The following is a 24,693-nucleotide window of genomic DNA, read 5'->3' as shown; positions in this document are numbered from 1 at the left end:
AGGAAAGCCCTCTGAGTGTATATGACCCGGAAAAAACTTCATGGTCTTTTGGGTGCGTGAGGCCACCAGACAAAGTACACGTAACACACGTCGTCCGATCGAGGCATCCATGGGAACTACAGCACATTTGAGAAGTACATTACATTCTATTCTCGAGCCATTATTCATTGTGCAAGTGTTTGTGCATACTTACCTGTCACAACATTAGCAACACTTGCACAATGCGGCCTTCACACAGATGCTCGATTGTTTATTCATTTGTAGTGGTGTAGAATTGCACTGCCGCATACTGAGAGCTGCTTCTAATACACTGCTTGGCCGAAAGAAAGGTCACCACCTTGATCTAACTTAGCAAATAGGTAAGAGCCTCCCATTGGATAATTACTGCAAGGGTGATTACGAGTCAGCTGGCAATGTGTTATTTAACACTGACTGATGCTGTCAGTAGTGCATCACGTGTTAAATTTAACAAGATGTTCGTCTGTTTCAGAAGAGGCACGTTATTGGCATGAGGAAACATCTACACATGGAAGGACAATGGTGAAACTGGGCAAAAAGTTAAATGTTGGGACATTGCAGAAGCTTGTGGAAATGGTGCCATGGCGAATATGTGCCATAAAGGTAGTCCAACCAAGTACATCATGCCCAGGATTTGCTCCGTGACGTATGCGCTCCCATAAATTAATAAAAAAACGTAATTTTGGTCTGTAGACATGAAGCTCTCTCAAAAACTAGCGCAAAACAAAGCGCGATGTGCTATTAAAAACAGCTCTTAGTATGATGCAGCACACAACTACAGCCACAATAATAATAAACATTGTTAATGATGTCAATCCAATTGGACTGCACTTGTGTATGTAATAAAATATTTCCGTGGAGCGGTGCTCGCAGGAGATAAGTATTATTAGTGCTCATTATTTATATTCAATACTACGGGAGTAGTAAATATGCATGTTATTGTTGACAAAGTGGAATGCAGATGCACAGTAACAACGCTGTATTTGAGAATAAGTGTATTATACAATACACATACAGTATATAGTAGGCCATCGCACCATTAATAATGCTCAGTAAATTGTTCATTTATATTGAACAATATAAGGTGTAGAATTGCATTGTATTATACTTAAAGTGGACATATAGTGCTTTTTCCACTTTTCTGACGTATAAATGCATTTAGAATGTAGTAATCTCGTTTTAAATGATGCCAAAGTTTCAGTTTGCGCATTTGAAGGGAGCTCTGAAAGAAGTTTGAGATGGTGCAAAACGCTCTGTTTGAAAAGGCGTGGCAAAACTCCCCCTTTGTGATGTCACAGAGGGGCGGACTTCCTTATATATGTAAACTCTCTGCCCTCTCCCAAGCGCTGCTCCGCTGTTTACTTGTTAGGAATGCCTCATACGGGATGCCACATTTGTTTGCAATTCCTAAAGATGCCCCCATCAGGCACAAGTGGTTGGAGTTCCTGATGACGAACTTGCTGAAGCCCTACGCCTTGGTCGTGTGGAAGAGTACAAAGGGCAAGCAGTTTATCAATGTCCTGACTGTGTTTATTTTGTGCAAGTCATGGATCAAAACCGCTTCTCTATGAAAGCCTTTTCCCACCCCAATTAGTGGCTCTACCCACATTTTTTAGACACTGGTAGTCCCGCAAAACATACGTTACTGATGCTGTAGAAAACGCTAAAATGATAAATCTACTTACCATTGAAAGACATCTTGAAGTAACCTCTTTTCTTGAGAAACTTCAGCCTATCCAGTTTCTACTTCCGGGAAGTTAGCGGCACAAACCGGAAGTGGTTGAAATTGCAGTTTATTATCAACTCCTGTAAAGTTAAGGGCACAAACCGGTACCAACCACAGCAGAGTGGGCGTCCCTGTAAGCGGGCCGTGGGTGGAATACATTAATACAGACTGTTTTTGCCGCAACCATGAAATCCAAAGAAATACAGCTGAATAGGTGGAGATTCTGGAAGAACTACAACATTTTCTGTGCTGGTTATTGTGTGTAGCTACTCTATAGGAGTCCACAACTCTGTACATAGGGCCAAAAATGAGCATAATAGGTTCCCTTTAAGAGTTGTTTGTAATATTTGGTTTCCCTGCTTGAGCTACACCAGAGCGTCAGTATTACAAACGAGTAAGATCGACTCCTAATACAACTTGATGACTTTTGGTCTGCTTCCAGGCTCTTTGTTGCGGTTCACAGGGCGATAAATGTGCCCTGAAACCAAAAGATTTCTCGGTCCTGCTGAGGACAAAGGTGTTATTGTTTTTTTTGCTAATTTGTTTTTTTTTTGGCAACTTTCCTTTTTGTATTTCACATCTCGCATGCCTCCCTAAGTGGAGTGGATCATGTGTGTTTCTAATTTTAGGTACTTTATCTTGGCATGTTGCAAGCCACTCAGGTTTGACAAACTTGCCCGCAGAGCCTTTATTGCTCCTACTGGATCTGTTATCATATAGCCATTCATCATGGGGTTGAGCTGCAATATAAACGTGTATCCAAACACTGCAAGGTGTCGTAACTAGTTGGCTTCTAGCCACTTGGAGGCTCAAACCTGAAAGCCCTCTGCATTATGGGATGTCCCCTGTAAGCACGCTGCTGCTCGGTAAACCATCATCAATGACTATATTTGGTTCTACCGCTGTGTGAAAATCTGTGACTTGGATCGGAATGTTTGAGCAGGAAGCAAAGTGTGAAGCCAGCTACTGTGTTTTTTCTTGACTGTTTTGTTGCACTGCAGCAGAGGAGCATCATTGGCTTGGAGAAAGACGAGCCTCCTGACACATGGTCGTGTCATATTTGTGCAAGGGAAGCGCTAATGTTTAGAAATCATTTTTACAAATCAGGCTCATTTCTGGAGGTGATGTGTCCCAAAGTAAATATAAGGTCATTCATTTCTGTTATTATTGTAAAAGAATTGCGGTTCCAAGTAAGACTAGTATCACCCGGAATCCATTCTGCTCTAATGTACCTCCGGATAAATTTCAAAGCATTCCTCTGTGATGGAGGTTAAATTCATCTGTTCTCAAGTCAAACTGACACCACCATGAAATCATTATTAGTTGTAAAGGCAGTGCTCTCAGTAATCATTTCAACATTTTGGTCTGTCATGCAGGTGTAAAAAGAAGTTAACACTGTAAAACATAGATAAGCGTTGTGTATGCAATTAATCAACCAGAGGGTGGCGCTTTGTGATTTCCTAAAATAATAAGAGTAGGTTTCTTTCACAACAAACAAGCAGGGACATATTTAGTCATTTGGGGGCCCAAGTCAAACCCAAACATTGGGGCCCAATACACCAATCAAAGGGGGAAGAAATGTTGGGCTCCCAGGTAATTGCCTATGTTTACCTAATGGTAAGTAGGCCCCTGACAAGGTGTCACGGTTAAACTCCTCAACACATGTCAGTAGTGGTCAATGCATTTCCATTAAACATGTTTTTTAGTAGACTTTGTGGAAACAAAAAGTTTTCAAGCGCAAACTCTCTATGACGACATTGAACTTTTTGGAATCCCTGCAACTCAGCCCGGCAGTCAGCAGTTTTTTTTAAATACCAACTGCTTTTTATCCCTGCGGGAACACAGACAGAGCTATAACGCAATTTTTTTTTTTTTTAATCAAAGAGTCGATTGTGTAGTATGAAGCCGCCAGCAAGACAGGCGGTTGGCATCCATATGTTTACTGTGTGGCCCAATAAATGCTATGTAGCTGACATATTAGCGCTACACAACTATTGTGGAAGTATGTGTAATTATCTTTATTGCCATATTGAATATGATTATGATATCAAGTATTTTGATTTCCTAAACTTTGAAAATGTGAATTTGAAATACTAATCAGGAATATTTCCAGCACTATTTTAAAATTTACCTGTTAGATAGTTAGAGGTAGGTCTTGGTGGACATTTTGGTCATTTTAAAAATAGCTCACAGGCTGAACAAGTGTGAGCATCCCGCTTTGAACTGTTTAGTAACGATGACTCAGGCATTTCTGACAAACTCCAGACGGCGGAGTTCCTCCGAAGACGCCATTCTTATTGATTTGTGGCACTCATTTGTCAACATGTCTGCCGAGCCAAAATAGCGGCGCTTCTCAAATATTTACCGTCAGGCAGGATGCGACCTACAGTGGGGTTTGATGTTTGAATAGGATGACGTTCCTGTCCCTACGAGGTGAGGGTGAGTGTGGCTTCACATTGAGGAAGTACAGTCACAGTCACACATTGTGTAAAGTAGGGCTCCCTGCTAGTAACATGGAATTGAATGTGAATGCATGTTGCAATTTTCGAGTGCGTGTAGTTTGCTTTAAAAAATTACATTTACATCAAAGATCGGTTTTCAAACAACCTGTTTTCGTGTGATTCGCTTTTAGTCGGAAAAATTTGTACCCAACTATTTCCTCAGTATTTTACCCCTTTTGTTTAGGATTGTTTGTTTGTTTTTTCTGTCATCTTGAATCCCACAAATAACTAAATACCATGATGCATAGTTTACACCAGTGGTACTCAACTGGTTTGGATGCAGGACTCGCCATCAACCCTTAATGACAAGTGGTGACCCAAATTGCAAGATACACTATTGAATTTAAGAAGTACGAAAAAGCCTGCTCATTTTTTTACTGTGGTTGTACACTAATTTATGTTTTTTTTGTCACAATTTACTATCATAGGCACAAGTACCTCTGTACAGAGAAATACATTTTACTCTGACGTCACATCAGTGATCACGTCACTCATCTCTTTAATGCCAGTGAACCAATTTCGTCTTTTTGGATTAACATTAAAGACGAGCTATACAGAACTTTCCACAATGGCATTGAAGACATTGTTGCCATTCCCGTCAGTTGCTGCGCCTGTGCCCACACACATCAAAGCAAGCTACTATCATCTTCTCCCTGAAAAACAAACTCCAGGCTCGCACACATGGTTAGTCAGTATTCATTTGTGCTTTTAATTTGATGTCTTATACAAGCAATTGAATGGGAATGGCAGCAATGTATTCGTTGTCGTTGTGGACAGTTTTGGATGGTTCCTTTTAACTTTAATCAAAAATGACAGAACAACGAACTTTTAACTGTTAAACATTCAATTTAACCCCCATGACTGCCACAAACAGGACTGGAGTGGAACAGTATGGCGCTTCATGTCATGGTTTAAAAAATCAAAATCACAACAAGCCAGACGGACATATTTAGGTTGAGGTCTGTGCTGAGTTTTGCGATTTTCTAGTGATTGAAGTCATTGTATTAAAGTCGCTTACATCTGAAACATGGAATAGGATTAACAAAGGCCTTTATCGTGAACTTTGAAGCTGTGTGTGTGCGTGTGCATGCGTGTAGATGTTCAAACACTCCAGCTGGATTTAATGCAAGACCGATGCAGGTAGCTGTTATAATGTGCTTATAGTAGCAATTTCCTTTCACCAGACATTGTTGTGTGTTTGTGAGACATCTGGACGACCATGGTGCAGGAATGCAGGAGTCCTGTCCTGGCTTCCTTTGTGCGAGTGTGTATGTGTGCGAGTGTGTATGCGCGCGCATGCCCTCATGTCCTATTGTTTCACGCCGCACCAGCAAGAGGAAGACGGCTGAGCAGAGGGCTGCAGCGTGACCCGCCCACAACACCAAGGCGATTGTGTATTTGTGACGTCACACACACAGATGGCTGGTAGAGTCGCCATTGAAGAGGGGGCCCACCCCACAAACCATCCTGTTTTTGCTACTGCTCCTCCACTGAAAAGACATCAGATTCATAGAAAGAGTGCAAGATTTCATTAAAGTGTATGTTAGCTTCCACAAAGAAATAAATGCATGCATACAAGACAAGGTGCAGTGTGGGTGTGCAGTGCGTCCACCCACAGAGATGTAGTATCTTAATTAATGTAAATAATTAGTCTCAACCTCCTCTGTAACAAAACTCCTACTTGGATATATTTTGAAACATAATGAATGGAGTATTTTAGTTATTTTTGTGTGCCAATAGTGTAATTATGATGCGATATTTTCCGGAAGATATTTCACACTTTTTTTCCATAGTGTGGCTGGTTCTGCAACTTATAATCAGGTGTGGCTTGTATATTAAAATATGTTTCCAATGTTTTTTTTTAAATGTTAATTCATTAGGTTTTACATGAGACACTCAGTTGAATAGACGATACACGAGAACAAGACAAGATTTACTGTCTGCTCATGAGCTCCCTCTGGTGGACACATGCAGCTTAATGAGTCGTTGCAGCGCACTGGCAGCCGTGGCCAATGAACTGCTCTGTTTTGAAGAAAAGCTTTATTGTGTTTTTATTTAAACTTGTATAGGTACTTGTCTTGTACATCTCTTAGCTACCCTTTGAGTGTTGGGCTTCAGTGTGATGATTTTAGCCTTCTGTCGAAGATGACAGCGTGAGTCATGACTTCCCGTGATTTCCAATGAGTTGACAAGCTTGTCGTGAGTTCCCTTATAGCTTGTGATGATCTCCTGCCAAAGAAAGAGCTACAGTCCCCCCCCTCCCAAGTCTCGCGAGTGGCACAGTATTTAAACGAGTTTCTAAATAGTCCAGTGCAACTTGTATACCTCATGACACCTGTTTGACTAATGCAACATGTTTGAAGCCTTAAACTGCTTGTTGGAAAACTACTACTGTTGTTTTTGTACCGAGCTAAACAGTATCCTGTGTAACTGTGTCCTCACATTAGCGTAGTTTAGTCTGTTTTAATCTAAACCCTGTTAATTTTTCCATTGGTGAAGTTATTTTGATCCTGTTTAATCATTAATCAAACTGGAGTGCAGGCATTGGATGGGATCGTTCTAGGGGGGGTGGTGAAAGGGTACTTAACCATGACATGAACTCTGACCATTGTTGGTTAACCTTGGCACACACACACACACACACACACACACACACTGGATTAAGAATGACTCTCCCATCGCTATGGTTGCATCGATAAGTTGCAATGGATTTGTCTGTTCTTCGTCGTAGAGAGTGAAATGCCACACTTGTACACCACCGTGCCAACTATTTTACTCGCATGCATTGTGGTGGAGGTGCTAATTATGGGTGGGGGCAACATTTCTCCAGTGTTGTGCAAGAAGAACATACACTCTAAATGTCTGCTGTTATTTTGAAGGCTGGAAGTGTGCTGTGTACGTAAAGACGAGATGGCCGCAAGATTAGTAATCACGTTTTTTTTTTTATTTCACCCAGAACTTGCAGACTTACGTAAACAAGTGGTTAAAAAAACAAAAAATAGTATGGTGTGAACACTCACACATGTCTCACACACAACACGAGCACTAGCATACTCTGCTAAACTATGCTAACCAAGCTAGCTTCATTTACATTCTGTTTTTTTTGCCAACTTTCTCCCAACATTTCAGGTCGTATGCTGCCAAGATTGAGCGGTCCTCAAGGGAAATACTTCCCCGCACAAACATTCCTTCTTCTCATGACGACAGCATTTCATTCACATTAAGTGAGCCAGCCAGAGTAGAGCCCTGACATGTCGTTTTGTGTGTCTGTAGCTTTAATCCTAATGACCTGTGTTTGTTGACAGAGTGTGTGTCTCCAAGAAGTGTTTCCTATTGTCTCCTATTATCATATACCAACATCTTAACATTAAGGAGTGGAACAGGAGGACACAAATGTTAGCAGCACTAGCATCGCTACAGTGCTAGCGTTACAATTTAATAGCAGCGTGAAAGTGTTCTTAATTAATTAAAAGAAAAATACAGGTAATGAACGTTAATACAGTATATGTTAATGAACGGCACTGGCCACTAGGTGTCACTAGTAACACTTGATCACCAATGACGGGCTTTTAATATTTAGTAATTATTTATCTCACAACACGTATAATAATCAGCACTAGTCTTATTTATGTCTTAAATGGCTTTTATTTTCTGTGATTGTATCTAATATATTGGTTAATATGAGCGAAAAGGTGGCTATATTTCATACCAAGATGGCTCTAATAATGTAAAAAATGTATCTAGAAAGTCATAAACAGGTTTTCGATGCTCCAACTAAGAAATATTGTATTTATTAATATTGAATTCTACTTCAGACACTCAAACTTATCACAGTCTCATCACGGCCGGGCTCATCTAGCTGGGGGGCGGGTCAGAGATGGTATCAAGTCCATGCAGTTCATAACATGATGAAAAAATTATCTCTTTATCTCTGCATAATAGGGGACCTTTTAAGATTACTGATTCAATTTAGTAAGATGGACAAGAGGAATTAGTGACATCACAGATCAGACGTCAGACTTGCGTAGTGTCCCGCTGCAATAGGCGGAATGAATTGTTCTTGTGTAATTCGTCACGGTTGACGACCGTGGCAGCTCGGCTATTATCTGTGTGCTTGTGTGTGACTGCGCTGTATTGTCAAGTGCCCTGATTGTATAACAACAGTCAGCGAGTCGAGCCATTTCTAGTATGACTCTGACCCCGAACTAAAATGAGAGCGCCTTCATTCAAACCCGTATGATTTTCATTAAGAAAAAGCAAACCGGGAATCGAACCGTGACACAAGACGCAAACTCAACATGGTCTCGACGAGGCTAATCAATTGGACTCATTCAAGTGTGCCTTGTTGCCTTTTCAGGCTGTATGAGTCATCACTGGTCTTGTCTGCAGACTGAAGACACTGCTGTGTCTCTCTCTGCTCGCTTTTCTCCTCTCTGGACGTCTCTTTGTCTCCTCCCTCCTGCCACGGCTTTGTTTTGTGTTATGTTGTTGCTCTGTGTTGTGTTGTTGTACTGCAGACTGTCAATCTTCCCCTGTTCACTGCTTGTCTCTTCAATGGGAGCCATAGCTCTTTGCATGCTTGCTAGACAAAACCTCAAATTGTTTTTTATTCTCTCTCCATGTTGAAAATGTCCTCGCGGTGACATTTTAAGTCGCATTTAGGCAGACGTGGCACGTCTTTTATTAGAGAGTTTCTTCTTCTCACTGTTCTCCACTACAAGGATCCACCTCAGATGTACATCTCTAATAATAAAGAGAGCAGAGCACTGTGTGAAATGTCACGGCCTGTTGTTTACATGCTGTTGGCTAAATACACAGGCAAGGTTGCAGTCAGGATCAGGGCACATGGGGGCATCTGTCACACTGTGTGCGCGGTTTGAGAACCGCACAATATTATTATGTTGGTGTCTTCAAGGTCGAGGTGTTATCACACTAACTTCCGAGCGTCTATTCCTTGAAAGGATGGGTATCCTGGCATAAGTCCTTTTCAGGGCTACATACAGAAAGGAAAAAATGCAGAGAGAAACCTTGTTATTTTTTTGTTTATTATCCATCTAGTTCAAGACACGTTAAACACTTCAACTGCATTTTTTTAAATAATGTCTCAACTTTCTTTTATTGGTACTGTATTAATATGATAGTCTGTGATTGGCTGGAGACCAGTCTATGGTGTACCCCGTCTCTTGCCCGAAGACAGCTGGGATAGGCTCCCAGAATTCTTTATTTTTATACATTTTTTCAAATAGGGTGTCGTAGGCCAGTGAAAGATGTATAGCAGCCCACAAATGGCCCCCAAGCTGGACTTTTTATGCCACTGGCCTAAATGGTACCACTACTCTTGCAATGGAAGTAACTTTGGAAATAATATTTCCATTCCCTACTAATACATATTTATTAAATAAAAAAAATTCAAACCGACCGCTCACTCCCAAAGACTAATTCATATGGCTTTCACGTTTTTTGCGCCAGAGGCAAAAAGAGGCCATGATGCAACTCCACAATAGAAGAGAGCATGTTTGGTGCAGTTTTAAGCTGGGAAAAACGACCACAAATGCCCTCGCACTCGTATTCTGTGTACCTTGAAAAATCAGTCAAACTCATCAAAAATGGCCGGTACCAAGAGAGCTTTTGGGATTGAATGAGTTATAACCGCAGTGAATTGATAGACTTTCACCCGTCTTTATGCAGCTATGCTTGTGCCCGAGAGAGAAGTGAGCAATTCACATTTCCTCTCTTGGGTTCATCTTTTATTCATGTTCGTTCCATAGAGAAACTCCTCTTCCTCGCCAGTGCTGCTGTGGCCTGATGTAAACACGGCCCTCTATTTATAGAAAATTTGCTCCAGTGTCCTGCCAATATGCTGATTTTTCAAAAAATTCCTGGTTTGTCAGGAATCCATCTCCATTCAAATTGACGTCACAGTATGTCAAAGATGTGCTTAGTTTGTTTCAACTGTTTTTCAACTGTTTGTGGTGGTCGCTGCGAGTGTACAACCTGTTTATAGATCACCTCTATAATTTATGGCTAAAATCCTCTTCATATGCTGGAGCTCAGATTGGAAAAATATCCAGTTATCATTTCATTTAATGTGATTAATAGCATGCATTAGTACCGCTTGTTTCTGAGGCTTTTCCCTGCTAACCTCCCTTTCACCGTCTTCTTCCTCCAGGCTCGCAATGTAAACACAGGGGAGCTGGCTGCTATCAAAGTCATCAAACTGGAGCCAGGTGAGCGATCTTGTTCCATCTTCCAGTACTCTGCCGGTCCAGCTGGCATCTGAGGGTTAAAGGCTCGGAGTTCTTTTCCAGGGGAGGACTTTGCCGTCGTCCAGCAGGAGATTTTGATGATGAAGGACTGTAAACACTCCAACATCGTAGCATACTTCGGCAGTTATCTCCGGTAAGAAAGTTGTCTGCACTTAAGTTGTGTGTGTGTTTTGTGGATAAAGTGCAGCGGTGGGCAATGCCAGCGATGTCCAAACGCTCCAAACACAAAAATGAACCACAAACACCATAAAACCCGCAATAGGAACATGGTGCAATCACATGGATGAAAAATGCTGTAAATGCCAATAACACCTAAATGAGAGAATCAATAAAGAGGATGCAAAATGGGATGAAGAAAACGATGAACGGCCTAGTACTCTCTGCATTTGAGTGTGGTGTACTTAGTTTTGTGTTTGTCTGCAGGAGGGACAAGTTATGGATCAGCATGGAGTACTGCGGGGGAGGTTCTCTACAGGACATCTATCATGGTGAAACATACACTCTCAACGCACACAAAAAACACATTCCCCTCTGCTGTGACGCTTGTTTACATGTTCACAATGTCTGGTTCTCTCACTTCTGTCCATGTCGTCGACACAGTAACCGGGCCTTTGTTAGAATCTCAGATAGCCTACATGTCACGGGAGACCCTGCAGGTAGAGTGCGCCTCATATTCTGTAATTTCAACTTACCCAGATAATAATTATCACAGGTCTTTCAATATTTAAGTGCAATTTATTGATGCAGTATGTGACGGCTGTCCAATTTTTTTTTCAGGGTTTATACTATCTTCATAATAAAGGCAAAATGCACAGAGACATCAAGGTGAGGTTTGTTAAACTTTGCAGTTGCAGTTTCAAATGTAATACATTCTCAATATACAGTATAACACATTTCTCCTGGTTTTTGATTTTGCATCTATTGTTGGGCAAAAATGACAGCAGTTTATTAAACTGAAGTGCACAAGTGCATGTTGGGTGACACAATGGGCTCCAACCAGGCTGGGGAGACAGTGCACTGTTGTGCGGTTCTGTCTGCCGTCCACAAAAAGCAGCTGAAGTCAGTCACAAAGCAAACGAAGCATAAAGAAAGCGCTTCTCAAGTTAATTGGACTTGACGCGAGCCTATTTTGTTTTGTCTTCTGACGTGCTTTCGGGTGCTCCAACAGGGTGCCAACATCCTGCTGACAGACAACGGCTACGTGAAACTAGGTGAGAAGAACTTTCTTTTCCCTCGTTTAGTTTTGCCATTCCTTGTCCATGTGTAATTTGCCCTTTCCCATCTGCTCACTGTTTTGTCCATAGCCGACTTTGGTGTATCAGCGCAGATCACAGCAACTTTGGCCAAGAGGAAGTCGTTCATCGGGACGCCTTACTGGTGAGTTGTTGATGTACAACTACAGTCATTTGTGTCCGCACAAAAAGGAGGATGATACAATTTGATTTATTAGTCACTGAATGTTATGTTTTGTATAATATATATATAAATTCTAATATTTGGTGAAAGGGAGAGCATATGTTTCACTTTGTGCCTTCTCTTGCATAGGATGGCTCCAGAGGTGGCAGCAGTGGAGAGGAAAGGAGGTTACAACCAGTTGTGTGATATCTGGGCTGTGGGCATCACAGCAATAGAGCTGGCTGAACTGCAGCCACCCATGTTTGAATTGCATCCCATGAGGTGTGTGTTTGTATGAAACACTGAGAATATTGCTATGAGTTTCACTGGATTGGATCTTTAGGACGCAATGCCACCATGTGTTTTCATTCATCTTCTCTTCCGTCCACAGGGCTCTTTTCTTAATGACTAAGAGTAATTTCCAGCCACCGAAGTTGAAAGACAAGGCCAAGTGGTAAGGTGTTATATATTTATATACAGTATATATATCCACACCAAGACAGATATTTTCATGCCACTCTGTGTTATTGTTTTAAAAGCCCCGGAAATGAGCAGGATAGGACCCCTTAAAATAATAATCACACGCATAAAAGCACACTGCATTTTGGCGAGCCGGGTGGTGCATTTACATCACATCTGTCCATCAATATAGTGCGATATTAGACGTGCAGTTATCATTAAAATCACTTACACAGAAATAGCATTGTTTTATTTTGTTTACTGCTTATCCTCACAAGGGTATGCTGGAGCCTATCCCAGCTGTGCCAGCTGTCTTCAGGCGAGAGGCGGGGTACACCCTGGACTGGCTGACAGCCAATTCCAGGACACATATAGACAAACAACCATTCACACTCACATTCATACCTATGGACAATTTGGAGTCGCCAATTAACCTAGCATGTTTTTGGAATGTGGGAGGAAACCACACGCACAGGGAGAACATGCAAACTGCGCACTAAAAGAAAGTATGTAAGCAATTAAATTAGCACTCTTAATTTAATAACGTAATTACTTGTGTTTTACTATTAACAAGGTTAATAGTGTCGCACATTTCCCATGACAAAAGCCAAAAACAAACATTGAAACTGGAATTTTTGATCATCTTCCCAATTTTCCCAATTTTCAAATACTAAAAACCTACATTTGCCAAAACTATGCTACTACTACTATTTAAAATATCTGTGTTCGTGTGGACAAGTTTTCCATTCAAATGCACTTAAGACGACACGCTCAGTTTTGTCGTTGCATTCTGTACCCATGTTTCATCTTCACACTGCATCACAGGACAGACAACTTTCACCATTTTGTAAAAGTAGCCCTGACCAAGAATCCAAAGAAGAGGCCCACAGCGGAGAAGCTGCTACAGGTAGGCAAGAAAACAAAAAAAGCATAGATCTGTTGCTCCTTCCATAAACCGGTGTTGTATATGAATGAACTGCAGCGCTGCAAGGCAAATAAGAGCATCCAACCACTTAAACCACCTCCTACACATTTAATCACTATGTGTGGGCTTCCACCATGCATCTATTCATTCTTGTGAATGTAATGGTTATCTCCTCTGGTGATTTGTAACAAAGCCTCTAACATGACAACTCTTTGTTTTGTTTGTGTTGGTAGCAAGGTCGCTGTGACTTGAGAACTCATGTTTGTTCAGACACTAGCTGTAATCACCTAAACTAAAACTGCACTTATTTAGGTTTTGCTTGGACGTATAAGCGCATATTCACTTGAGACTAGTTATACCAATCTTGGACACAATTCCTACCGAAAGTCCAGCACGTTCGCCTGTGGTGTACTTCCTCTCCTTTGGCATGATTTGAAGAGGCGGGCCAGGCCACAGCATGGATGGAATGCATGTGTAATACAGCCGAGTCATAGAATGAGATAACAGACTTTTCATAATAGAAATACAGTCGCCCCTCAACACAAAACATTGATACATTACCTTACATTACATTACCTTAACACTGCATGTAATCATGAAGTAAAGAAACTAATCCAGTCTTGTGTGGAAGTGGTACATATCTGACTTTTTCAGTTTAAAGGGGACCTATTGAGCTTTTTCCACTTTTATGACCTATAAATGCTGATAGAATGTTGTATTCTCGTGTTAAATGATGCCAAACTTACAGAAAATTATGCATTTGGAAGTGAGTCCTGAAAGACGTTTGGGATGGCTCTGAATGTTCAATTTCAGAGGTTTTTTTTTTCCCAACAAGAAGTTTTCACACAGACCTACATATCCAAAAGTCTTCAGGCGTGCTTGGACTGTGACCAATCACAGCGACATGGGCGTGCCTGGAGGCAGGCCATCGGTGGAATACATTAAACAGACCATTTGGGACAGAAGCAGGGAATCTATGGAAACAATGCAGAAAGAGGTGCAGATTCTGGAAGATCTAAAATACTTTATGTGTAAGTTATCATGTGTAGCCGTTCTATAAAAGTCCACAATGCAACACAAAGGGCTGAAAATGAGCATAATCGGTCCCCTTTAAAGTCAAGGCTAACTAGTTAGCTTGTCAGCTCAGTTGTTTGCTCGGGACAGTAGCAGCCTTCTCGAGTCCCTGCAGCATAAGAGTTGCAATGTGGTGTAAACAGTGAAACATAGGAGCGTAAATGTGACTAAAGGGGTCTTATTTCATGCCTACAGGGCTGTAATGTTCAAAATCTTATTCGTAATTTTATCGTTTATTAACATTGAATCCTATATTGCTGAAATTAATTAACACAGTCAGGCCCGGAACAAATTAGATGCTATAAATGAGGGAAGATTGTACAGAGAAAGACACATAGTAATCCCAATATCAAAACCGACGGCTTGCACGATAGCAGTAATCAGAAGAACTGAAGACTGGAAATGACCCCTAAAGTCAGTGGAACGGCAGTAAAACATCAGTAGAGAAGTGCTGGCACAAGCAGGCCAGCAGGGGCCAGGAGAGGGAGAGGGACTCGCGCCCGAGAGGTTGACTGTGCATGTCCTAAACTGCCTGAAAGCCTGACTTCCTGTCTTTGCAGCACCCATTTGTGTCTCAGCCCCTGAGCAGGACGCTGGCGAAAGAGCTGCTGGACCGAGCCAAAAACCCTGACCACAACAACTACAATGACTTTGATGACGACGACCCCGAGCCAGAGGTAACCTTTGACATTGTAGTTCATTCCAACAACATGATTGTCGTAATCATGTCCTTCCTCAATGTTGCTTCTTATCCTCCCACCTCATCTCTTCTTGATTTGTTAAATCCCACGCCATTTTCCCAGTAGCCCCACCACTTTGTCGTCCTGCTCCTTCAATTACACTCCCTCACTAAATTTTTGTTCTTTTTTTCCTCCATCTTCCCTCTTGCAGCGTTGCCTCCTTTCCATCTCATTCCTCTCCTCCTTTCCTTCTCTCTTCTGTTCTTCTGTCTGCTTCCCCAACTACTCTCTATCCTCCTCTCCCTCCTCCACAGTTTAAGTACAGGGGTCATTTTCTACCCATAAGCCCCGGTGCTCGACGGGCACCTCGTTTCCCTGCCCGTAGGAAGGTACCGCATCGAGCTGCTGTATCTGCAGTGCTGTCTTGTCGTGTGTATGACAGTGGTTTTTATGAAATGCTACAAGGCTACGTTTGTCCTTCAAAAGATCTTCTGAAAAGTTGTTAGATGCAAGATATCGAGCACATCAATAATCGTTCTGGGCTTGGGTGTAAACTGTCTTGAAAGGGAGCATTTGTTTGATTTGATGTGTTTTTTGCTGTGTCATCTAATTCCGCTGTAAGGAAATAGCAACCGGATTATGTTTTCTTTTTCATCTTGCGTGGCGTGCAGTGCGGTTTTGTGTATTATTTGAGCAGATATTTGATTGTGTGACCATCTCTTCATCTTCCCAGTCTCCGGTGGCTGTCCCTCATCGGATCCGTTCCACCAGCAGAAGCACCAGAGAAGGAAAGACCCTCTCTGAGATCAACTGTGAGTTCACTCACAAATTAATCACCACACACACACACACACACACACACAATAACATGCTGACGGCCATGTTTTTTTTTTCTTTCTCTCAGTCGGTCAGGTGAAATTTGACCCCCCACTGAGAAAGGAGACAGAGCCCCATCATGAACCGGTGAGTCACTTCTTCTTTGTGTGTTTTTGTGTGGTTGTCACATCACCAGCACCAGCATGGCCAGTCGTCACCTACTGTATGTTGAGCCCAAAAAGAACCAGCCCATCCACTTGCAGTTCATGGTTCGCTACTCTTATCAGTGTTGGTGGCTCCCATTCTATTTTTATTTTTACACCACTATGAGAAGTCAACTTCTAGGGACAAGGTGGTAAACATGGAGTGGGTCTGGTGTTCTAGTGGATTAAAAGGATTTGATAGGGTTTTGTTATTTACTTGTTTGGGCTGAGGACTGCAATAATTCTAAGGAAATTACCTGCTACATTTTTGTGTGGAGCTAGGATTATTTTGAAATATGCTGAAGGAATAGAACTGGGTACTGATCCAAAATTATGATTTTGTCCTTGGAGGTCGTGGCTCTGATGGCCTGAAATTGTTTTTTATGAACTTCTAAACTGTAGTATTGGCATTGCATTGAGGTGTTTTTAGCGGTAGATGTTTGTTCCTGTAATATCTGAAGCGGATAAGAGTATTATTTGCAAGTGGATAATGGATGGCACCAGGTTCATGTACACAATCACAGTCCTCACACCCTCCCTGTCTTCACTTGGCACTTTCCAGTCCTTTCCGGTCCATAACATTCAAGTTTCCAGAAAATTGAAAGGATCGTATCAGCACCATCTTGCAATATGTCCCCTGTGGGCTTTTACCTGTTTGAAACCATCAGTCAAATTTATGACATTCACCATCTCATCCAAAGCAACAAAATGCAATATGATGCTCCAATTTGTTGCTGACTCGTGGTTTTGAGCACTGTGTGCATGTTCCAACATTACTATCTTTACTATTGGCACAAAGAATTGGACAACCCAGTGGTCGGAAACCCGTGGCTCTTCAGCCTCCTTGTTGCGACTCCCACGCTGGGCTCCACTACATGAGGAAATTCTGGCATAGCAGTGGCCACTATTTGAGAAAATATTCTAATCCTATATGACTGGCTATTCTTTTTTTGTTTTTAACCCACAACCTACAGCAGGTCATTCCTGGATTCAACTCCGCCCCCTTCTCTTATCCTAAAATGTATCATCTTATTCCTGCTCATATACAGACTCCAGGTCCCATTCAGGCCTTCATCCATTGTTTTCGCAATCCAGCATCATCATCTTCTGTCTTGCATCGATGCCCCACACCCAAGGCCCCTTTTTTGCCAGTCCCGTCCTCCCCCGTTCCCTTCCATCATCCAAGGTTGATGTATTAACTGAGGTCTCTCTCGCTTTGTCTTGCTGACCAGTGTGATTCTGAGCCCTATCTGGACTGTGTTGAGGAGCTCTACTATACCGCGAGATCTAATCTGGTAGTACTCTCTCGTCTCTCTCTCTCCTTCCCACCACTGTCCAGCTGCTGTTTTCTTTTTCTTCTGCCGCCATCGTCTTTAACCTCTTCTCCACCATTCCTAACCTTTCAGCTCCTTTTTGCTCCTTTTCTCTCTTTTCATTTCCAACCAGCATTCTTTGTGTTCATTTCGGGAGATTGGTGTCATGTTCTGCTACTGCTCATGTGTGTTCTTCTTTCTTTCTCGCCCCCTCAGCCTCATTAACTGTTGCTGTTGACTTTTTCTTGCCTTCAGACGTTTGTACAATCATACAAAAAGCACTCAGAACAATCATGTGTGACTTACTAAAACAGTAAAGGTCATAGGTGTGTAGTGCAGTGCCATGCTCGATGACACTTTGGGAAGATACCTTTAGGGTGATGCAGACACTCTTTTTTTGCACCTGCTGTCTGTTGGGTGGTTGTTTCTCTGCAAAATGTGTCTCTCTTTTTGTGCACTGTTGCTTTTGTATTGCGCTCTAATAACCTCTTGTACAGTAGATGAAGAAAGCAAGTGTCATGCTTGCGCTTCTCTCATTTGTTTCCCTCCTTTTTGCAAACTTGTGTCCTTTTAAGATGTCTTTTTCCTGACACGTTGCTGCTTACACATTGTGGCTTTACTTGGTGGTATTTTTTTGTTCATACAAACTCGTCGACGGCGGCTTCAGGGCATGTCACTTATTGTTTTGCACAGGATTTGCTGAATGACTGAATGTAAAAAAAAATGTCAAAATGTAAAAAAAAACAAAGGCATAGTAGCATTCACGGCAGAGCACCAAAGCAAGCTAGTGGCGCCATGGCGACCACATTAGGAAGCACAGATGACAATGATGAGGACAGAGAGCTTATAATTATGTTTATTTTTCTATCACTGCAGACAACATGTGATTAGTGGATGTTGGAATGAGCTCAGGGTAGGAAATGTGTTCCATAGCACCCGGATGGCAGGATGGTCGCCATTATAGAGGGGCGTGTCCGCATCCCAGACGCTGAAATGTAGAAGTGAAACCACAAAGGCCGCATGTTGTGTTTTCCGACACTGCACAAAAATTCCTGAAGAGATTGATGGTGTTGGCTAACCATCGGGGATCACGACAAGTTTGAGAAGCCAGCCTGGGAGAAATTGGACAGGAACTAATGAATCTGGGCAGCTGTATTGTGCAACTTCACCACTAGATGTCACCCGGCACACTGGTTCATATTAAAGTCTTGTATTTGTGAAGAATGTTAACTTTTTATTTGGAATGCACAATTTTTTGTTCAATGTGGTCTTACGTGGTGTCGTAGTGGCGCTGCTGGCATTTCTGGTGTGGGTTAAGGGTTGCTTTTTTTTGTGTTTGAGAATGGTTGTGTTTACAGCATGTCACATGTAGGAAAAAAGTAGCGCTACATTTGCTCACCCCCACCTGCAGCACAGTACTTGTCCTTGCCTCATTTGAGTGTTTTGAGCTATTTTTTAACATTATCAGACTTATTGGTATGATGTCATCATTCATTTTTGGCTCAATATTTATTGTGCACCCTCCATTTTTTTTGTAGAACCACTGTCTGGTAACACATGCTAGCCTGTTGTGGTCTTCTGATATTTGTGAGGTGAAAAAAAGTCTTGGAGTCAAGACGGTATAGCACCTTTTTAAGTGCAAGTGTTACAGTATGCCCTATAACACAAACATTGAGAGCAGAATGACATTAAAACTTATTTGTTTGTGTAATTTGAAGCACCAGTTCTACTCACACTTTCAACTTTGAGTACACATCATTGCTTGGCTGTAAAAAAAACAAGGGCCAACATGATTTAGATGTGATGAGGCAATGCTTGTGGTGAACCTTGTGACAGCCGCACTTGTAAGGCCACAATGTGAACACAGCACAAGAGGCACATTTCTATGAATTCAGCAAATGCTCTGTTAAATTAAAAAAAAAAACACTTCTGTTGAGGACAATGCAAGTGCACACTCAATTACTGTTATGTCACAATAGTGATGCGGTTTGTCTTTTTGTAGGACTTGCAGTTGGAGTACGGCCACGATTCACCTTGTCTGCTTGGCGGAAACAAGTAAGTCTTTGTCACGTTTTGTCCTTCAATGCCAAATTCAGGGCCTGTCCAATCTTTTTCCAAAATGAAAAGGATAGGAGGGCCACTGTGATTTTATATTCGACTTGTTTCCCATGTTAATTTCCTCTTCATGTTTTTCCAACAGGAGCCTTCTCAAGTCTGTAGAGGAGGAGCTACAACAAAGGTGTGTTCAAGCTCTTTCCACTTGATTCAGCACCTTCTGATTTTTTTTTTCCCCTTTGCTGGCGCTCTAACCCCCAGCCACCCATCAGCCAATCACTGCTAACCGGCGACTAATCTCGCCTGATCACGCACCACTAATGACTCCACACAGTTGCCGTTTTTGGATTCTGCTGGGGAACGGGGGTTATTTTCCCCTTCTGCTCACTTGCCTTGCGCTTTAATAGCAGCTTCCTGCAGAGCATGGCTAACACACACATGCACATGTATGTACTGTAGTTGTTATTCCAAGCTGTGGAGGGCGTCTAGCAGTTGTACTTGAGGGTTTTCTTTTTCCTGCATATCGTATCTGAATTCTTGCTTTTTATCTTCTGTGCAAAATTCTGGTGCAACTTATTCTTAAACTTGATCTGTGGGCAATTTGTGTATTGAAATGAATAGTTTCCTGCACATTAAAATTAAGTTGGGAGGTCAGTTTTGGTGAAGAGGTGTGTTCTTACATGGTCCGTTGTGGAAGTTTTTAGATGTATTGTGTAGCAACATGTTTTAATGAAGCTTTAATTTCCACTTTTTAAGTGTGGATTTGATGGAGGGTTAGTGGTTGTTTTGTGGACAAAGCTTCACACAGCTCTCCCCCTCCCCCCTCCCTCCTTCCTGTCCCATCTTTCTCCTCCTCCCCCATCACCTTTGCCTGCATCCTTCCCACCTCAAACCTTACCTTTCTTCCGTTCCTCTTCCTTCCCCTCACTCCCCTCTCCTCCTATCTCCACCTCCCCTCCCAGGGGCCATGTGGCACACTTAGGGGATGATGAGGATGAGGATGATGATGGTGCAGATGATGATGAAACTCACACTCAGTAAGTCACCCCTGCAGTCGTAGAACCGGAGGCCTTCTCCCCCCCCTTGTCGTCTCGCCCCCTTCATTCGTATACGGATGAGGTGGTAGAGCTCGTGGAGGGAAAAGCCTTCCTGTTGATGCTACACAGTTTCATCCACGCATCTGTCACGCCACATATACACCCGCCCCAGTGTTTGTGTGTGTCTTGTCAGCCTGCGCTTCCATGCAGTCACAGTTTAGCTGTGAACTTTACCACCTGTAACATTAACCCCAACCCTAATAATTGCCTGTAATTTGGCAGCTTTTCTGCAGCTGTTTTGCATTAAATAAATGCACTAATCTCAGCCATGGATGTTAATGTAACACACTAAACGTAACCACTAAAGCAAGTCATGTATTTCAGTACATTGTCAAGAGTGCATCTTCAGTGCATAGATAGATGATCTTTGTTACGATGCTGCTTTGTCCACTTCTGCTATGCGTGCGTGTGTATGTGTATGCGCTTCCTTGTTTTTGTGTGGGCATACACTCTATTTGCTGCGTGCTGTCTTCTTCTTTTCCTAAAAGTTAGGGGTGTCCTGATACAACTTTTTCACATCCAATTTCAAATCGATGTTGCAGGCCTGACTATCGGTATCAAGTGATATTACTCAGAGAACAATACTTGACAACAGTTGCCGTGACTTTAAAAAAATGCGCCATCAACACTTTTTTTTCTTCTATGACTTATACTAATATAAGTCATTTTCTAATAATTGGAAGAATGTATACCAGTATGTAAAAATGATCACCCAACACTGTTGTAACATTGCTTCAACTGCACAATGAGTCTGGTCATATTAAACTTCCCTGGTTCTGTGCTATCACAGGAAACTTGTGCATAACAAGTTTTTCGGACTAATCAAAAATACACAGCGTCATTCCTAGTCCATGCATAACACAAGCCTTTTTGAGCATATGCTGTTGTTGTGATCACTATTATTTATTATCATACATCATACATTTTTATTATACATGCAGGCCGATTATAATTCGATTCTCATTTTTTTGCTGATATTGGCCCGATATTTATATCGGATCGGGACACCCCTAGTAAACGTGTTAAGTTGACATTCACTGTGTAAAAGCAAAGGTGGAGAGGATATTCTTTGCTTTTGTTGCTGGATAAAGACAATATATGGTCGGCCATCGTAGACAACATATTAATGTGGGGTGGGGGTAACTGTTGGTGGCATGAGGAGCCCTACCATTTAAATGAGCATAGGCTCCATTAAATCTAATTCTCCAAGAGTGTGGCTTTTCTGTATTGTATTCATTATCCAGCCGCCGTCCCATATTGCATGGTCAACCGCCCACCTCATTTAACCAGCAATTCACTCCATTTTCTCATTTGTCAGGCAGAATGGTGTCAAATCTCTGCAGTCATAGTGCTAATGGTAACATTTGGAGTCCTCTCGGAATTGACTCGACAAGCGACTTTCCACACCGCATTTAGTATACATAAAATTAAGTTCACGGTACTTGAATTTTCAGAGACTTCACACCAGCTTGCTTGGTAGTATCTAGCCTGTTGTGGTTCTTGTCATTTCAGAGATACAGCAAACGGACAATCTAATTTAATAGTCTATATACTTTACTCAATATACTTTATTAAAAGCTTGTGTGTTTTGCAATACACAAAAAGGTGTCTTCAGATCACTAAAATGGCAAGTTAAAGCCACAGTGATGTTATGAATGCATCGTTCCTGAGTGTCCTGTCATGCAATGTCAGTGTCCATCTTGTCTTCTCAATTTGTAGTAAGATGAACACTATCCTGAGGCCAAAGGTCCCGCCCCCACTTCCCCCTAAGGTGAGAGCATCACTGCACCTCTTTTCAGTGGTTTTACATGTGTATGTGAGTTAAGAGTGTGTTTTAAAAATGTGATTAATGTAATATGATGGACAGTTTGACACTGAAACTGATTTTTGTTGAAATTGAAGTTATATATTTTTTTACCATTTGTACCCGTCCACAGCCCAAGTCCATCAGCTCACCCCACCCGCAGCCGAAACAAGATGACAGCCAATCGCACAGTGAAGATGACGGCGGGGGCGGCACCATCAAACGCTGCCCGGCCCCACAGACCCCCAGCCCCGCCAAGCCCGCCTCCAACGTACCCCCGCGGCCGCCGCCCCCGAGGCTGCCGCCCCACCGCCGCAGCAGCCTAGGTAACGAGACCGCGGCGTGCGCAGATGCAGAAAAGTCGGCCCCGGAGGATGACGGGAGCTTTAGGCATTTCTGGGAGTGGCTCCACACGCCTCACACTGAGGAGGAGCTGGAGGAGGCGTGGGAGGTGCTGAAGGAGGTGAAAGAGGAGCAGGAAAAAGAGGATGAGGAAGAGAGTAAGAGCAGTCGCTTGGTAGCAACCTCAGATCTTTTTGCCCCGCCCCACTCCTATGGATTTATCTGTTCCATGAGTCCATTAATCTTAATGCTGTTAATGTCTCCATGTTTGTAGTTCTTTTTGTCCATCAGCTATTTATGTCCTTGCACTAATTAATCAACACTTGATTGGCTGCTAAGTGCTGTCAGTCATTTAACATGAGTCTACTAGTGCCCCTATCTTCCAGTGAGGAAGAAGGAAGAGGAGAGAACTAAACTTAATATTCCACTCTAAAGTCATGTTGAAATTTACATTTATTATTTTGTACTTGCTTTATTTTATTTTTAACTAGCCTGCTCCCCTCTTCCATCCCTCCCACCGTCCGCCCCCCCCTCTCCCCCCACTCCTTGTAGTCAACTACCGCTCTCCTGTGTGTCATCAGTCCCGTGTGTCCAAACATGTCAGCCTCCGCCGCCGTCCAAACTGAGCTTAACACCTTGTTGTCCCACAGGGAACGGCGTCAACTCATCACACAACGGAGACCGCGACAGTCCCGCGGACAGACAGTCCACGATGCCCCCGAGTGTCCCAATACGGAAAGACAAGAAAGACCTTCCGGTAAGCTGAAGCAGCAATCAAGAGATACCAAGTGCATCGAAAGTCATCTGCACTGTAGAGGCATTATGGGATATTACAATTGTGCTTTTTGTGTGACCGTTTTAGATGCCAAGTAGCAACGGCCTCCCACCTACACCCAAAGTCCATGTAAGTGTCTTAATGTTTTGCAGTTATTAGGAACTGCGATATGTCAGATAACACCAATTTTGTTTATTATTATTAGATAGTCCTGTCCTTGTTCTGTGCAATTGTACTATTGTCTGAACCATGACTTTACTTGCAACACAACATCACAATGCACAGCACAGTGGATCCTTGTACGTTTGTGATTAAGCAATCACGGCCCCAGTTATACTTGCGGATTTTCTGGTGGTCTCTGGACATATATCCCTGAAAAAAAGTGACGCTCTGTTGTACTGTTCTTCCTGGAGACACCATTCCCTCATTTTTGCCTCCTTTGTGCAGATGGGTGCATGTTTTTCCAAGGTGTTCAACGGCTGCCCTCTCAAGATCCATTGCGCCACTTCCTGGATCAACCCGGACACCAGAGGTAACAACAACAAGCATGGCATTGTTGTATCGCTTGTTGTTGCTATTGTGTTGCTACAGAGGCGTTGTGTTCTCTTATGTATTTCAGACCAGTATTTGATATTTGGAGCTGAAGAGGGGATTTACACACTGAACCTTAACGAGCTGCATGAAACCACAATGGAACAGGTGAGGTTATAAATTAGCCATTATTGTATTTATCCGTTGTATTACGTGGGTTTGTAGTCATTTTCCTACGTACTGCGGTGTGTTGACGTGTGGGACAACAATTTAATCTCTGCAGCTCTTCCCTCGCCGGTGCACATGGTTGTACGTTATGAGCAATAATCTTCTCTCCGTGTCAGGTGAGTTGTGTTGTATTTATGTGCTAACCTCTTTAAGGCTGCAAATTGAACTTTGGTACTTGCTGTGCCTGTCTCTTGCTCTTTTGTCTCGGGGGTGTGTTTGCAGGAAAAGCCTCCCAGCTGTACTCGCACACCCTGCCAGGACTGTTTGAGCAGGCCCGACAGTTGCAGAAGCTACCAGTAGCCATTCCCACACACAAGCTGCCTGATAAGATGATACCCAGGTAAAGGTTGATACAGAATAGACGCCAATACATAAGATAAGTTAAGCTCGCTCCTGTCAAAGCTGTGATCGGTCAGTTTCTAGAACATTTTTCTCATGTGTGTATGACACGTTCAGAGGACATTTAGCCCACCGTAAATATAATA

The 24,693-nt window shown here is 42.5% G+C and overlaps 1 protein-coding gene across 8 annotated transcripts in view; it reads left to right on the top strand.

The window, feature by feature from the left end:
* LOC131107837 (mitogen-activated protein kinase kinase kinase kinase 3-like) overlaps nt 1-24,693 on the top strand; it is a 32,464-nt gene that overhangs the window by 1,458 nt on the left and 6,313 nt on the right. The window contains exons 1-26 of one of the 8 annotated variants that reach the window (XM_078799320.1): nt 3,944-4,177; nt 10,415-10,472; nt 10,554-10,644; nt 10,935-10,999; nt 11,112-11,167; nt 11,289-11,336; nt 11,680-11,722; nt 11,816-11,888; nt 12,057-12,188; nt 12,298-12,360; nt 13,191-13,272; nt 14,925-15,041; nt 15,778-15,856; nt 15,949-16,007; nt 17,296-17,358; nt 19,379-19,431; nt 19,577-19,615; nt 20,394-20,468; nt 22,248-22,299; nt 22,466-22,832; nt 23,325-23,431; nt 23,537-23,578; nt 23,897-23,981; nt 24,069-24,148; nt 24,264-24,324; nt 24,431-24,548. In XM_078799320.1, the coding sequence (XP_078655446.1) occupies nt 10,589-10,644; nt 10,935-10,999; nt 11,112-11,167; nt 11,289-11,336; nt 11,680-11,722; nt 11,816-11,888; nt 12,057-12,188; nt 12,298-12,360; nt 13,191-13,272; nt 14,925-15,041; nt 15,778-15,856; nt 15,949-16,007; nt 17,296-17,358; nt 19,379-19,431; nt 19,577-19,615; nt 20,394-20,468; nt 22,248-22,299; nt 22,466-22,832; nt 23,325-23,431; nt 23,537-23,578; nt 23,897-23,981; nt 24,069-24,148; nt 24,264-24,324; nt 24,431-24,548 (2,015 nt within the window). In that variant the 5' untranslated portion in view covers nt 3,944-4,177; nt 10,415-10,472; nt 10,554-10,588. Of the gene's footprint in view, nt 1-3,943; nt 4,184-10,414; nt 10,473-10,553; nt 10,645-10,934; nt 11,000-11,111; nt 11,168-11,288; nt 11,337-11,679; nt 11,723-11,815; nt 11,889-12,056; nt 12,189-12,297; nt 12,361-13,190; nt 13,273-14,924; nt 15,042-15,777; nt 15,857-15,948; nt 16,008-17,295; nt 17,359-19,378; nt 19,432-19,576; nt 19,616-20,393; nt 20,469-22,247; nt 22,300-22,465; nt 22,833-23,324; nt 23,432-23,536; nt 23,579-23,896; nt 23,982-24,068; nt 24,149-24,263; nt 24,325-24,430; nt 24,549-24,693 lie in introns of those variants that run through there. The other 7 variants (XM_078799319.1, XM_058058227.2, XM_058058226.2 and 4 more) reach the window with 7 other exon arrangements.

The sequence above is a fragment of the Doryrhamphus excisus genome, linkage group LG20, assembly GCF_037039965.1.
Source record: "Doryrhamphus excisus strain RoL-2023G ecotype Guam linkage group LG20, RoL_Dexc_Guam_v1.1, whole genome shotgun sequence".
Lineage (NCBI taxonomy): Eukaryota > Metazoa > Chordata > Actinopteri > Syngnathiformes > Syngnathidae > Doryrhamphus > Doryrhamphus excisus.
This window is presented reverse-complemented; position numbering and strand designations above follow the sequence as displayed.